The sequence below is a fragment of the Podarcis tiliguerta genome, assembly GCF_965153285.1.
Source record: "Podarcis tiliguerta genome assembly, chromosome: 4".
In the NCBI taxonomy this organism is placed as follows: Eukaryota; Metazoa; Chordata; class Lepidosauria; order Squamata; family Lacertidae; genus Podarcis; species Podarcis tiliguerta.
The window spans coordinates 27,771,138-27,788,043 of record NC_139537.1 but is presented as its reverse complement, the minus strand read 5'-3'; the positions used below and the strand labels follow the sequence as shown (position 1 = coordinate 27,788,043).

The 16,906-nt window shown below is 42.1% G+C and overlaps 1 protein-coding gene across 4 annotated transcripts in view; it reads left to right on the top strand.

Moving 5' to 3' along the window:
• DCLK1 (doublecortin like kinase 1) overlaps positions 1–16,906 on the top strand; it is a 203,352-nt gene that overhangs the window by 155,279 nt on the left and 31,167 nt on the right. For all 4 annotated transcript variants that reach the window (XM_083437123.1, XM_083437122.1, XM_083437124.1 and 1 more), the window contains 3 exons: positions 4,285–4,342; positions 5,514–5,633; positions 12,493–12,639. In XM_083437123.1, coding sequence (XP_083293249.1) covers positions 4,285–4,342; positions 5,514–5,633; positions 12,493–12,639 — 325 coding nt within the window. The remainder of the gene's footprint in view (positions 1–4,284; positions 4,343–5,513; positions 5,634–12,492; positions 12,640–16,906) is intronic.

Below are 16,906 nucleotides of genomic sequence, written 5' to 3'. Positions count from 1 at the left end.
TGTTTATACTACCGTTTTTTTAGATTTGCCTTGAGAGAGTCTTTAAACCTCTTGTTGACCACCAGCATTACGCTTTCCATTTTTAAGTTCGGAATAGAGTAGTTGCTTTGAAAGACGATAATCAGGCATCTGCACAACATGACCAGTCCAATGAAGTTGATGTTGAAGAATCACAGTAATTAATAGGTTAAATATACACAAAGGGTGTACACTGGAAAATCTCTTTTGGGGGGAGATTTTAAAAAGATTCTTAATTTATTTCTTTTGTAAAACCTTCATTTGTGTTTTGTTAATCTGGATTTAGTTAATTTGATTTTAAAATTATAAAAGCATCTAGTGTGGAGAAAGCCCCAGCAAAGGTCTTTAACATAAGGTGGGTTTTGTCTTGCCACCAGCCATTTTTTAAGGGGACAGCATTCCTTTCCTCTTATGCAAGTCAATGGAGACTACAGGTTGCAATGCAAAACTTTAGGTTCAAGCAAGATAATTCCAAATGAAAAAAAGAGAAATTTTATTTGAAATCGTTAAATCTGATTTAAATACGATCAGGGCTCTTTTGTATTTATTTTTTTCTTTCAAATTATTTTCTTTCAGATTAAACAAATGCCTATGCCTGATCTGGAGAAAAGTCTCTTTGTTTTTTGTCATGTACCTGCTCTGAAATGCGAAATTGTGTGTTTTGTGCTTTGGTAAAAAGCAACCATGCTTGGAATCTCTTAGGTCAGTTTAGTAATAAGTATGATAAGGCCTAGAGTCAAATATCTGTGGTGAAGGACGTAAGAGGGAATGGAATCATAGCAGAATTGGCAGTACATAAATTCAGATAGCATAATATATTTATGAACGTATTTAACTATATTCTTGCTTAGTGAGCATGTAATACTGCTTGCCTATTATTTCTTATACCTAGAAAGTCTTTTTTAAAATAAAAAAGGAAAAGGGAAGCTAACTTATTCAGGGAACTTTTTCTGCTTTTGGCACCTTGATACTGCTGTAGTCTTTCTTGTATTTTTCACTGTAAATGGTAGACAAGTTGTGCTTTATTTATTGAATACCTGATTCTGTGGGGTGTTCCTAGCATTTCCTAGGTTTTCCATCACTGTTGGTGATAAAACATGTTAAGCTAAAACTTTATAACTCTCAGTATTATTATTATTTTTCTGTTCTGTTGTAAAAGGTGAGTCAAACCTAAAAGCAGTCAAGCTGTCGCAAGCTTGTTGGATTGATCACATATAAATTCCCTTCATAATAGGAGCTAATCTTTCCAGCATGTAGTTAAGTTACGCTCAGCCAAGCTCAATAAGTTGCTTTTTTTGTGAACGGGGGGCAACCACAGTGTTTGGTTCATAGGCCTTAAATGTTTCTTGAAGCAATAAAGCCTTTATCATATATTTATGTGAAACTCTTCAGAATAAGTTCGTGCATATAAAGATAGCTTATTGATGCCTCTTTATTTCTCGTAGCTCTGCTAAGAAGCCCTCTAGTGGGGAAAACAGAAGAATGGCTAATTACACACACATGAGCCATTTTCTAACAGCTTCAGTTTTTGAACAACCTGAATAGGGCAAAGTACATCTGTTTGCTTGTTGCCAAGCCTTCGCTTTAAATCCACAATTTCATCTTTGAGGTTTTCAACTTTGAAGTTTTCATTTCACTCCTGTTAGATGGCAGAATACTGTACGTTTCTTATTCAATGAAACCGTTCTGCTTCACCTTGTCAAACCTAAAGGTGGCTTCTAACAGCAATCAAATGGTAGCTTTATAACATTCGCTTGTCATATTTCCCTTTTTGGGTTGCTTTGCAAGCTTAATTGTTTGTTTGTTTGTTTGTTGTTTGTTTATGTGGAAATTTTGGCCTTGCTCTTCTAGTGCCTTAAAGCAGTTTAAAAATCTCAGTATTGTATGAAACAATAAATTCAATGAAAGTCAACTGATAATAAATAAAACATTGGGTACTGAGGTGGTGGGGGAAACCTGCTGGATTAAAAGGACAGTGTCCAATTAAATAAGCTCGCTAGTGCAAGAACTTCTCCTCCCCCCATCTTCTCCCTGCATGCCTCCTAAATCTGTTCTAGAGGTTCCCACAACCCTCAGGAGCAGATTTGGGGAGGCCACAGCAGGCAGGCAGGGAGTGGAGAAGGAGGAGAATTTCCCTGGCGCCCATTATGTCTTCACCAACCAGCAAAAGGCAAACAGGGAGACAGAGAGGGAGCTTAGCCACAAGTCCTGGTTTGGAAGACACGCTAAGCCAAACTTTAGCTTCGCTTCTGAGTAGCAACAGCAGGATTTAGGAGGAACAAATTAGAAATCAGAGACTGGGAATTGCTTTCTGGCAGCCTGTTAGGCCAACTTTGGGCTTCTCGTGTGGTGTTAACTGGGCTGCAGTGCTGGTGAAGCCACTGAAATGGCTCATCTCATGTCACCATCAGTCAAACCTCAACTGCAGGTGGTACTCTGGAAAGGCAGGCCTCAAGGAATGGTGAATAGTGTAAGCACCCTATATGAGCTTCTGTATTTGTGCTGTATAAAACCATTTTTGTTAAAACTAAAAAGCACCATATGGCTGTTACTTCAAAATAATGTGACTACATCGTTCATCATTCTTTACATGCTGTCTCTATCATCTGTCTCTGCTAATATTAATAATCCGTCCTATTCATCTGCCCTTTTGCAGCAAAACAAAACATGAGAATGTAAACTCTACATTAGGGGGGGATACTTGGTTTCCCACATATGGGAATACCTTGCTTTCATAAAGGGTACTTGGCATCCATCTGTCTCGGGAGACAGTGGAGGAGTGTGCATTTGGGGGTGAAGCAAAACTGTTGGAAGCTTGCAGCATATCTGTGGCTATAGAGACCAATGTGGGAGAGCCAAAGAATCATAGAATTGGCATCTGGTTGTGCTGCTGCAGAAGCACCACCGCGTTTCATTTCTCTGCATGCCTCCCAGTGGTCATTCCTTCTTTGCTCACGGCTACATATGCATATTTGTCTCATGCATTTTTGTTGTTGTTGTTGTTTAGTTGCTTAGTCGTGTCCAGCTCTTCATGGCCTCATGGACCAGAGCACGCCAGGCACTCCTGTCTTCCACTGCCTCCCGCAGTTTGGTCAAACTCATGCTGGTAGCTTCAAGAACACTGTCCAACCATCTCATCCTCTGTCGTCCCCTTCTCCTTGTGCCTTCCATCTTTCCCAACATCTTTTCCAGGGAGTCTTCTCTTCTCATAAGGTGGCCAAAGTATTGAAGCTTAAGCTTCAGGATCTGTCCTTCCAGTGAGCACCTCGTGCATTTTAGGTCCTTCATAATTTCCTTTCCTTTCTTTCATTTTATCTGGAGAGAGGAAAAATGTTTTCCACATAAACATAGTATCACAGAAATGAGCACACACATAACCACCCCCATAAAATAGAGCCAATACTATTGCAGCAGAGCCTTAGGGCCAAGTTAGATGTGATGCAACAGTGTGACGCGGCAGCTAAAAAAGCCAATGCAATTCTGGGCTGTATCAATAGGAGTATAGCATCTAGATCAAGGGAAGTAATAGTGCCACTGTATTCTGCTCTGGTCAGACCTCACCTGGAGTACTGTGTCCAGTTCTGGGCACCACAGTTCAAGAAGGACACTGACAAACTGGAACGTGTCCAGAGGAGGGCAACCAAAATGGTCAAAGGCCTGGAAACGATGCCTTATGAGGAACGGCTAAGGGAGCTGGGCATGTTTAGCCTGGAGAAGAGGAGGTTAAGGGGTGATATGATAGCCATGTTCAAATATATAAAAGGATGTCACATAGAGGAGGGAGAAAGGTTGTTTTCTGCTGCTCCAGAGAAGCGGACACAGAGCAATGGATCCAAACTACAAGAAAGAAGATTCCACCTAAACATTAGGAAGAACTTCCTGACAATAAGAGCTGTTCGACAGTGGAATTTGCTGCCAGGGAGACCTCCTTCTTTGGAGGTCTTTAAGCAGAGGCTTGACAACCATATGACAGGAGTGCTCTGATGGTGTTTCCTGCTTGGCAGGGGGTTGGACTCGATGGCCCTTGTGGTCTCTTCCAATCTATGATTCTATGAAATCTGCAAGAGATCTGGTGGAGGAGAGCAGCCTCTGGAAGATGGAGCTTAACCCTTCCTTCCTTCCTGTATTCTTTCTCCACTGCTTTCAATGGAAACAAAAAGGAGCAGTAGTTGGTACTTTACTTGTTGAAGGCAGTTTGAACTGAAAACAGAAACCATTATTTCATCTTCCTATTCTCTGTTGCTTTCTCTTTCTGTCTCTCTCTAGGTCAACTGGTAGAGAATATGCTCTGAAAATAATCAAAAAAAGTAAATGTAGAGGAAAAGTAAGTACAGAAGCTCCCCATTGTATCTCTTTCTTCCACGTTCACCTACTCTAACTTTAGTACAGTGGTACCTCGGGTTAAGTACTTAATTCGTTCCGGAGGTCCGTTCTTAACCTGAAACTGTTCTTAACCTGAAGCACCACTTTAGCTAATGGGGCCTCCCACTGCTGCCACGCCGCCAGAGCACGATTTCTGTTCTCATCCTGAAGCAAAGTTCTTAACCTGAGGTACTATTTCTGGGTTAGCGGAGTCTGTAACCTGAAGCGTATGTAACCCGAGATACCACTGTATCCCCTTTTTTAGTAGCCCTGCTCCAGGTGTCCCCACTGAATGAAGTGAGGTGGGTAACCTGCCAGGGAGAGGGCTTTTTCCGTTGTGGCATCCAATTATGGAACAGAGAATCTTGCCTGGTGCCATATTGGTAGTCTTATTGGCACTTGCCTTCTGTATCTATTTTATCTATATATTATGGTTTTGTGTTTTACTTTCATGTATTTATTCATTTTTGCCTCTTTTAAAATTGAAATTGTCAATGCTTACAACCAAATTAGCTCCCCGACAAATGAACACACACAGTACAAATAACAACAACATTAATCTATATAAAAATAATAAAAAATGTGTTTTCTTTTATATTTATTGTGGGTGGCATCCAACTAATGTCCTGTCATTGTAAGGATTTCCACTTGGTCAGTGAAACTTTCCCCCCCTTCTGATCCTGCCGATGGTTGTCCTGTCCTGTCCAGGGGACCCCCAGAACAGATTAAGGGGTGTGCCAAGGGACAAGACAAAGCGAGAAAACACAGACAGAAAAACTTAGTTTCAAAATTGGTAAATGTTTCTAAATTATTTGTATAGAAACACAAGATGACTTGGAGCAATCAGCCCAGATTTCCTTTGTGGTTGGTTTCATGGTGGGTAGGGGGGAAGTGAACAAAGGCTTTTTGTAACCCTTTCTATGTGAGGGAGTGTGACCTAACTAAGTCTGGGAGGACTGCTTACTCTATGGTCTTAACCTCTTCATGCATTAAGTTGAGCTAAGCATTCTGGTTTTATAAGGCTGATATTTATCCCACACATTCTGCATGAAATACAGTGTGGGGAACTGAAGCAGATGGATGGATTTCTTCCATTGTCTTTCTACATGTGGTTTTCTTTTGTTTTGTGGCAGGAGCATATGATCCAGAATGAAGTGGCCATTTTAAGAAGGGTCAAGCATCCCAATATTGTTCTTCTGATTGAGGAAATGGATATGCCCACTGAGTTGTACCTTGTCATGGAGCTTGTAAAGGTATGTATATAGGAGAGAAAAATCACCTGCTATTTCACAGATTACCAACCATTCACTAGGCTTCAAATTAAAGGGCTGGATAGCTGCTGATGCACAAAAAGGGTCTATGCCTTTATTTACCCCCTGAACACAGCAGCTGTTAAAGGGAAGAATCTATAGAAGAGTTTAGCCCTGTAGAGACAGGCAGGCAGAATGGAGGAATGAACTAGAGGTGCTCTCTGGACAGCAACGTAGTGTTTTGTTTTTTGCTTTTTTGCTATTCTGTTCTAAGGTTTTTGAAATATATACATAGTTTTCACTGTATAAACATGATAAACCAGGTTTCCAACTTTGTTACTTCTGGTGGATTTGTGAGTTAGCCTTACTTGCAGGACATATGCCACAGATAGATAGGGATATCCAAGCATGGGGATCAGATTCTGATAGGGATCAGTGAGTGAATCCCTGCTTCCATATTATTGATTGATCTGGATGGGTTGGGGTGGAAGAACAGAGAGCTAACCCACTTCTTATGGACATGCATGGGGAAAATCATATGGAACTTCTTTCCTCCGGCTTTAAAAGGGGGTTAGACCATTTATGGAGAGTAAGGCAAGTGGCTATCCATCATGATGAAAGTGGAGAACCTGCATGTTCAAAAGCAGTAAGCTAATCAATATTAGTTGGAGGGCAGCATTGACAGGAGAAGTCTATGGCCTTCATGCTCTGATTATGGATTTCATAGAGACATCTGCTCAGCTCCTGAAATTTGTGATCTGCAGAGGAGGCCCTCTGGATGCAGCCCTTTGTGTGGTAACTTGACACATGGCCTCCTCTGTGGTGGCATCCCACTTGTGCAGCTCCTTCCCTTTGGAGGTGTGTCAACCAGCCTTGTTACTGAGCTTTGGTGATCCTGATGGGATGAATATATGAGTCAAATAAATAAATACGGCGAGAAACAAGTTGCTGAGCTAGATAGATCTTAGGTCTGATTTGGGGCTGTTCTCAAGAGATCTCTGGTTCATCAAGGCCAGGATTGTCAACTGGAAGCAAAGCAAAGTCTCATAAGAGTTATGCTGTTCTGGAGAGATACTAAAGATCTATCTGAACCAGAATCCTGTTTTCACAGTGACCCAGCAGATGCTTATGAGAAGCCCACAAGCAGGACATGAGTGCATTAACCCCTTCCCATTGTTGCTCCCCAGTGACTGCTATTTAGAGTCATGGATCCTCTGATCCTGGAGGTAGTATACAGCCATCATGATCAGTAGCCAACAATAGACAAATTTATGGAGCATAAGGTTAATCCCCTTTTAAAGCAGTCTAAGTTGGTTACAAGAACCTTGGGATAATGAATTCCATAGTTTAACCGTGCACCCTCTGAAGGTGTGGTTCCTTTGTATTCTCACATTCCCACTCTTGGTCTTCATTGGATGACCCTGAATTATGCAGGGATCTTTCCCGAACTTGCTACCCAAGGCTGTGAATGCCAGGGGTTTTGCCTGCAAAGTTCTCCCACTTACCTGCTGTGGAAAAAGCTGGATTCGTAACTGAATAATTTGTGTAGGGTTAGGTGTAGCAGGTTTTCATAGCTGCAAACGAAACTGAAATTTCTCCATGTAATAGGATCTTTGCTACAATAAGATATTGTGAGAGCTGTCGCAAACTGTGTGTGACAGGTTCATTCTAAATAAGGTGTGACACCTTCTCTTATTCATTAAGTTTGACAGTTGAACAAACCTTGCTGTGATTTATTCTCTAAGTACTGAAGCAAGCGCATTTGGGAAGATGTGAGCTGTTGATTCAACAACGGCTGGCCTTATCCCTTGCACAGCATGCCCTTTACAATTGTGTAACCATCTGCTGTGGATTGGCTTTTGAAGACCCAAGTTTAAATCAAGTTCACAGATGGGAAAGATATTTGGGAGGAAAAGGCTTGATGTGGTGGAGCGCCAGTTTCTGGCTACTACCATTTTGCATTAATTCGCAGCCACAAGTTTGATATAAGTGGTGGCTGCTGCTGCAGACACGTTTTCATTTCATGGCAGGCACGTCACTCGCCGCTGCGTAAAAGGCCTTGAGTGTGAGGAAAGCACTTCATAAATACAAATAAAAGCATGTTGCAAGCAGCGCTTGTGGAAAGGAGAAAGGACGTGGTCGCTGGCGAGCTGCCATTGCACATAGTGAGACCAAATTATTATTCAAGCCCAGCACTGGTTTAGCTATTTTAACAAGCATGATTTATTATAGGGTTTCCTCCTGCTGTTCAAGGATCTAATTTCAATTTCACATGAGAAAAGGAATGTTACAGCATTTATGTTGCTAGCTAGTAAATAAATAATTGGTTACTGTACTTCGGGATTTCAGTGCCTTATGTTCATAGGTGATAAGGGTAGACTTCTCCTTTTTTTTCTCTTTTAAAAAATACATTCAGATGCTTCTGTTAGTCTGTCTTGATTCCAGGAAAATGCAGAAAGGGGGGGGGGAGGGTTGGCTGATAAAACATTAAGGATCCTGGGCCCATCTTCTACAGTGCCTTGTCTGCAGCAGGCGGCCTGTTATGTCAGTTAAGCAGAAATTGGCATGATCCCTTACGTGAAGGAAAAGGTGGAATTCTGTGCTGTCCAAGAAAGTTGACTGTAAAGTTAATTATTTAAAGTCTTTATCCAAAAGGGGGATGGTCGCCCATTCAGTTTAAACATTACATATTTGCATTTCATTCAAGTACTTGCAAAACCTGAGATATTTTGCATGTGTTCAAAATAAATGTTCTCTCCCCCCCCAAAAAAAACCCCTCCCTCCTTTTTGAAGAGTTACTCTTGGGGAAATTGCTGTTGCTAGTGAGGGGAGAAGCCCATTCTATGAGTCATTCTCTTGGAGCATGAGGGTCTCCTGAGTGGGTGGACTTTTGCTCTCCAGCTACAGATGTAATTTGAAGGATTGTTTGAGAGCAAGCTGCTTTTGGCAGGGGACAAATCACCATGGTGACTCCTCATGCCCCAGAGGTTACCCATAGTGTTAACCATTTGCCCCCACCAGCATTATTCCTTAGGAACACTAAGGAAATCATATACCTTAGGAACCCTAAGGAAATCATATCATATACTGACACCTGGACTGCACGATGTGTGCAGAATTGAAATGGGGACCTCCTTCAGGTGCACTGTACAAATATTAAATTCTGCTTACAACCATACAAGCAGGGGTGTCCTCAAATTCTTCCAATTCTTGCCACAGTTTTCCCCAGACACCTGCTCCCTTTTTTGGCCAAGCGCATAAAGCTGAATTCACGCAAGTTAAATGCATGAAAGTTGCGAGTCAACTGTATTTCGTAATGGACATCAGAGGAAAACCAAAGAGCAACTATGATCATTAGGTTCCATGACAGTCTCTCTTTCCTTGCTAACTTGCCACTGAGTTTGAGTTATCTGAGGCCAGAATAGAAAGTGGTGAGGGGTTTAAATTTCCCACCATCAATGAAGATAAAGTTTGCTCTTGAGCCAACTTGCCCAGTATTTTCTACTGCAAGTAGCAGTGACGCTCTAAATAAGGCCTTAGAGAGATAGGTATTTTTTTTATTGGGGTTTGAACATGTGGCCATTTGGATTCAAAGTGTGTGCTGTTCCACTTCCCTGTGGTACTTCATGACAGCTGATAATCAAATGATGGTAGTTTTATTAGAAAATAAATGTTCGTCATTTTTCACAGAATTTTCTTTAAACGAAGAAATAATCTGTAAAAAAAATGTGTTCATGAGGTTGTTGGGGGGGGTGTTAAAGCAGTTTTGGGGAGTTTTGGTGAAGTCATTTGTATACGATATCCCTTCATTGTGAAACACCCACAAGATGTATCTTATTTGATAGGATCTCTTATTTATCTCATAAATAAGATGGAATGAAACCATTAAAGGACTGGTAACTTAAGATTGCAAGTGTTGATTAAAAATTGGGTTTTGGTCTAGATTTCCAACATTAAATAAAATTTATTTTAAAACAACTCAACATTCTTGTTTTAGGAAAGAGTTTAACACCATAGCTCCCTGAACTACTATTACTATTCCTTTGTTTTAATCTTTCCTCAAGTGCAGAAGTGAAAATGTATTTTCCTTATGTAAGCTGACACAACTCAGTCCCTTTATTTATTACTTTGGCAGAAAGCCATCCCCACAGCTCTGCAAATAGGAAGAGAACCCATGGAAGTGCTATGAGCACCTATCTTGGTTAACTGCAGGCAGCTATCCAGACTTTCCTCTGCATACAAACAGCAGATTAGGGTGTTTTCCAAGGCAAAGGCAGGATTTTGTTGTTTGGAGGGTAGGGAGAGAAAGGAGAAGGCCAATGGGGGGGAAGGTATTTAGACTGTCATGCACACCATGGATTAAACCAGGATATTAACGTATACATATGAGAAGTGCCTCGAAGGAACAAAACATGCATTCTAAATTTGTACAGCCCGTATGACAAGGGTCTAATTTGCTTATTATATGCCTGTCATGAAATGAAGCCTTTTCGTGCCCAATAAAGGGGCCTCTCTCTTCCCCCCTACAAGCTTGTTTCATAGTATTCTCTCTCTTGAGGGAGTTCTAGGAAATGTAGTGCTGTGAGGCTGCTAATGACCTCTGCTGGAGTATTCTCAACAGCCTCACAAAACTACAATTCCCAAGATTCTCTGGGTAAACCACAGCAGTTAAATCAATATAAAACAAATATAGATATGTAATGGGAATAGGAAGGTTAAAAACAGGACATGGGAATAGGTGGACTCAAAAACTGAACTAGTGAAGCTTTTCTTACATTCATAAACAATCTACAATTAGGGGAGAGCAGTGAGGTGGGCAGGTTTGCTGATGATACTAAATTGTTCAGGGTCATTAAAACAAAAAGGGATTGCAAAAAGCTCTGAAAGGACCTCTGCAAAGTGAGTGAATTAGCAGTAAAATGGCAAATGCAATTCAGTGTAAGTGTAAAGTGATGCATGTTAGGGTGAAAACTCTTCATTTCACATTTTTGTCATACCCTCCAAAGGTAAAAGCTGGGATGCCATCTTTTGGAATGCCATCTTCCTGTTTTATTTTTTCTCACAAGAGGATGGTGGCCATTTTGGGCATCCTAATTTCATGCAATTTTGCACCATGATTTCTACCCAGAAAGCCGCTTTTGGGGGCTTGGTGCCCAAAAATGTGCATTTTGGGGCACCACGTGAAATTGTGGCCCTGAAAAATCACAAGATCACGGTGTCCCCAAATGGCTTCTGTCCTCTTGCAAGAAAAAACGGGATGTCTTGGTTTTTCTGGGGCACTTGCAAGGTGTGATATATGTTCAGGTGGTATGGACTGTCAGTGATTGAGCAGGGATAAAGCTTTGGGGTTGTAGTAAAGATGTCAGCCCATTGTGTGTCAGCTGTGAAAATGTTGCTGAAATTAAAAATTAAAAATGCAGATATCATAATGCCCTTCTACAAAATCTGTAGTGCAACCACATTTGGAATACAGTGCAAGTTCTGGGCACCACTTCTCAAGAAAAATATTATAGAGATGGAAAAGGTTCAGAAAACCAATTTGAGGTTTTAACTGTTTTGTTTGTTTAAAAAAATTGTGAACGAACTAAATTAAGGGGGAATCCTGATTATCAAGGAGGGTGATCTAGGCGTGTGTCTCCCTGGCATCTAGTTTTCTGTGTGCAGTAGAGCACTTAGTCCAATGATCTCCCCCACCTGGAGTCCTGAAGTGGTCAAGTGCAGGAGCAGCTGAAGCACATGATTGTCAGAGACCAGGCTGAGGAATACAGCTCTGATGAGGAATGGTGGGACCCGACCCTCCCCCCTCCCCCTGTTCCTGACCAGAATTCTGAAGCTGCCCAGGAGCAGTGGAGCAGTATAGATTTGGAAGAGTGGTTTACAGAGGGGCATAGTTCTGAAGACAAAAGTTGGGACGAACTGGGGGGTGAACAGCAAAGTGAAGAAGAACTGGAAAAGAGAGAGCTAACAGACTCTCTCTCTCGCTGGAAAGTGTCCAAGGTCACATAGAGCAGATAAGGTGGCTACACAAAATCAGGGTGGTTGCGAGATCAGGTTGCAAGATGAAAGTGACTAATGACAATAATAAATTTTATTTATACCCTGCCCTCCCTGGCCAGAGCTGGGCTCAGGGCGGCTAACACCAGTAAAATTACAGTAAAAATATAATGGGGGGGTCAATTTAAAATACAGGTTAAAATGCAGCCTCATTTTAAAAGTAGCTGTCTCTTGCAGGCCCTATGGAAAGATGTCAAGTCCCGCAGGGCCCTAGTCTCTTGTGACAGTGCATTCCACCAAGTCGGGGCCAGTACTGAAAAGGCCCTGGCCCTAGTTGAGACCAATCTAACCACCTTGCGACTTGGGACCTCCAAAATGTTGTCATTTGTGGACCTTAAGGTCCTCCGTGGGGCATACCAGGAGAGGTGGTCCTGTAGGTACGTGGGTCCTAGGCCACATAAGGCTTTAAAGGTCAAAACTAGGGGGAAAGTGAATGGAATCCTTAATTGGGAACACCTTCCTTCCAAGAATGGATGTGTTATGTTCTGCTGCAATCATTAAAGACTCTTTAAATGATAAGGGACTCTTTTCGCTTTGTCCTGCTTATCTACGGCCAAAGGGGGGGAGGTAGCTGAGTCCCAGGATCCTGACAATGATCTACTGCTACAGTCAGACTGAATTCTTCCATCATGTTCAGCCAGATAGACAAAATTTCCACCACAGATATTAGACCTATCTTTTTATATGGGTCCTCTGTTCTGTTCTCAAAGAATATGATTATGCTTTTCATTACAGTATGTTTCTGGAATCTCAGTCCTCTCTGTTTTTAGTGGAATGGTGTTCAAACATGACAATTACTTTATTCCAGGGCGGAGACCTTTTTGATGCCATTACTTCCACAAACAAATATACAGAGCGGGACGCTAGTGGGATGCTGTACAATCTGGCCAGTGCCATTAAATATCTTCATAGCTTGAACATTGTCCACAGGGATATCAAACCTGAGAATCTGCTGGTAAGTTTAACCTTTGGTATGTTCTGGAGATTTCTGTTCATATGGCTGATGTTGGTAGCCTGGCTCACAGCTTCAATGAAATACGTATCTCTAGATAAAAATGCTCACCCTAAGAAGCATTTCAAGTCTAGCAAATATTGCACTGTCTACAGAAGATTCATGCTTTACTTGTAGAACACAAATGGTTTACTTCTATTTTAGAGATAAATGGATTGGGCTATATGCAATATTTCAAGGATCATGCTGTTGGAGAATTGAGCTTCTGAATCTGTCAAATAGTTCAACAAACATTGTTAATATTATTTCTAAAGACAAACCTTTGAAATGTTATGATGCTCCAGTGCTGTTCTCTCTATGACTCCAAAAGAGGTTTTTTCCTGACTTTGAATTACATGAAAAGCCACAGTGTCCTGTCTACCTTTTATGTTGTGGGTGCTATGTTTCATGCTGTTTAACCATTTGCAACTCATCTACTGCTTTGGTAGCCTTGGTACTGCCTCCAGTTGGTCCATTGTACCGCAGAACCCACACAAACAAGCCCATTTCTTATTCCCCAACCATCAGCTACGCTCTGAACCCAAGTATACCAGGCTGCAAACCAGCTTCATCTTGCTTCTACCAGCTTTGTCTCTCCTCTACCCTCATACCAAAAGCTATGGTAGGACCTTCCTGCAAACTAGAACCCTTTGGTGAGGAGACCTGAGAAAAGTATTGCTGCTTCTATAGAATCTGTGAGTTGTATCCAGTTGTGTCCCAGTCTGCTGATCTTTGATCCAGCAGAGTCTTCTTCAGGAGAAAGGGAGAATTGCCAGGGTTTGCTGTTTCACCCTTCCCTTTGAAGCCCCTTGCACCCACCCACTCCAATCTGCTCTAGGGTTCTGAGAGTTGTTTGGAGGTTCCTATTCCCTTCACAGAGTTTCAGTTGCCAAAGTTTGCCACAAAGAGGGATTGATTTCTAAACCACTCTGAGAACTCTAGCTCTGGGAGAGGAATAGGAGTTCACAGCACATTAAAAGTAAAAGGTACCCCCTGCCCGTACGGGCCAGTCTTGACAGACTCTAGGGTTGTGCGCCCATCTCACTCAAAGAGGCCGGGGGCCAGCGCTGTCCGGAGACACTTCCGGGTCACGTGGCCAGCGTGACATCGCTGCTCTGGCGAGCCAGAGCCGCACACGGAAACGCCGTTTACCTTCCCGCTAGTAAGCGGTCCCTATTTATCTACTTGCACCCCAGAGTGCTTTCGAACTGCTAGGTTGGCAGGCGCTGGGACCGAACAATGGGAGCTCACCCCGCCGCGGGGATTCGAACCGCCGACCTTTCGATTGGCAAGCCCTAGGCGCTGAGGCTTTTACCCACAGCGCCACATTAAAAGTACAGTGTGGCAATTATCTTTTGTATAATTTTGCTGCCCCTGCCTTTCTTGTTTACCTGGGCTAATAGGAAAGTGTGTTACTGTTTAGGAAAGAGGCTGAAAGCCAAATCAAATGTGTGGGTGGCAGATCTTTATGCACAGCTCTGTCCTGATTGTGTAGGGCCCAGCATAATAGTGTTGGGTCCAACGTTAACAATAAATGGAACCCAACCATCCACTCACCCTGCTAGCCTGTTCCTTGTGAATAATTGCAGTTAGGCTCAGTTGCACTGTGGAACTAATATTTCACACACACACACACACACACACACACACACACACCCCACTTTTCAACAATGCAGTGTATTCTTTGCCATATCGAAGTCTGAATGTTAGTATTGGTGCACTGCTGTGTATATAAGCTAGTGCAATCACATGTCAAGATTCATTAGACTCTTGTTTCTGAGAACGCCAGAGATGGTCTCATGGGGAAACGCTTACAATGCTTTTGTATTCAAACTTTTCTCAAGTTTGACAGCAGTAGACTGAAGTTCTCCCTCACCCTCTTGGTTGTTTTCCCTCTTAAAATAGCATTGACTGACCTACCACGAGCAATTATGCTGGGTATTTTTTTTATAACCATGTTTTTGTGTATTTTGCAGTCCAGAGCACTCACAATAGTCCTGCGCTATTGTGCACATTCCATACTGATTACTAGTCAATACATTTTCCTACTAAGACAATTGCACTCAAAGGACATGTCTGTGTATGTTGCTTCCATCAGTTTAAACTGCACAAAAGCACATGGGAGTTTGTTGAGATGTGATTATTTCTAAGCAGCTATCACTGGCAAGATTGCCTTTGCAGCTTCAAGATGCCTGGGGCATATTGTTCTTAGTATTGCATACCAAATGCTAGTATGCTTTTTTTTGCACTAACTGAATTATGCTATCCAGATGCAATATGGATACTAGCTAAAATAATATCCGTGGCCACACGCTAGTCCTAAGCACATTGCATAGAAATTGGGTACACTGATTTAAGACTTAACTTCCATAGAAGTTCTCTTAGGATCACACATTTAGATATCTATATCTAGATATAGGACTAGTTCACACATATGTCCATGAAATCTCATCCCAAGCCTTTACTTCATACAAAAAATGTGTACTATATTAATAGTAACACCTTGATCTTTGGCCTGGCGGTGTGTCCCCTCCCATTTCACTGAATTGGGGTAGGTACCAAACATGGGCAAAATGGTTGGCAAAATTGTTGGCTGCACGTCTGTCCTTGGCACCCATCAGTTTGGCTTAGATGAAGCTAAGCTGTTTTTCTGACTGGGTTTTGGGGAAAATAGCTTAATCTGAGCTAATCCACACCAGTTCGGTCCTATTGCAATTGACAGAATAAACACCCCAAGATGGTATTGCTTCTCAAACATTGCTCTCACACTCTCCAGCTTGTTGCTTTACATCTAGGTCACATCACTCCCCAAATCTCTACTTTAAACTTTTCTGCTTAGGAAGGTGGCATCACCCATTTAACATCTTGGACTGAGCCCCTTAACCCTTCTTAATGGCAAATTACCTAGGTTATCACCTCACCAAGAGGCTAGCCTGGCCTTTAAAGGTAAAGGGACCCCTGACCATTAGGTCCAGTCGTGACCGACTCTGGGGTTGTGGCGCTCATCTTGCTTTATTGGCCAAGGGAGCCGGCGTACATGTGGCCAGCATGATTAAGCTGCTTCTGGCGAACCAGAGCAGCGCACGGAAATGCTGTTTACCTTCCCACTGGAGTGGTACCTATTTATCTACTTGCACTTTGAGGTGCTTTCGAACTGCTAGGTTGACAGAAGCAGGGACCGAGCAATGGGAGCTCACCCCGTCGCGGGGATTCGAACCACTGACCTTCTGATCGGCAAGCCCTAGGCTCTGTGGTTTAACCCACAGCGCCACCCACATCCCGTTTAGCCTATTCTAACACTTGGTGGATCCAGGGGTTAGAAGGGTCTGGCACCCATCTTAACACCCCAAAATCATAACAACGTAATGCCTGAACATCTTGCTCGCTCATAATATGGATGGTTTTGATTTGGATGAAGGCAGAGGTTGACACATGTGGGTGTAAAAGGGTTACTAAATTATGGCCACACCTCTTTTGCTGATTTTGCCATGCATGGTATTCATATCCCATTCCAATACATGTGCTATTAATCAACTGGCTCTTTTACCATTTTAGCAAGCCAAGCTAAAAGCCTTAGTCATATGAAAAGGCTGTAATACTTCACCTCTACATTCCCTTCATCTGGAAGGCATGCCTTTTCCATTTTAATTGGAGCATTTTTTCATAATTGCTCCTATTTAACATGATTATTTTGTCAAATCATGGGATAGCTTTATAGCCATATAATAAGCCCAGGAGAACAACTTCTCTGACTGTTGCCATCTGCAGTGATCACAAGAGCAGCTTAGGAAATATGGACAGTCTTTAGAGTAATGGGATACATATGGTAGCACACAATTATGTGTGGCTGGATTCAATTAGTGTTGTACAATTACACAGTTTTATTGCTTAGTTAAAACAGTGAAAGCACTACATAGTGGGTAATTTGCACTAATCCACATCTCTTTAATTGCCCTTCAGGGCTTAAAGGAAAATAGAACTTGTAAAGAGCTTACTTTCTTAGTAAGATGAGCTTTAAATGATCATCTACATTCTTTGCTCTTCGCAGGGCAGACAATTAAAATATTACCGCTTTACATTGAAGCCTTATTTTTGTCTTTAATCTTACTTACCAGGGCAGAGGGAGCATGTCCCCGTGCCCACCGCTTGTTTACTTGTTTTCATAAATGGACTGAAGGGTTGGGTTTTAAAAAAGAAAATAAATCCTTACTTGTAAAAAGCTCCAGGGAGA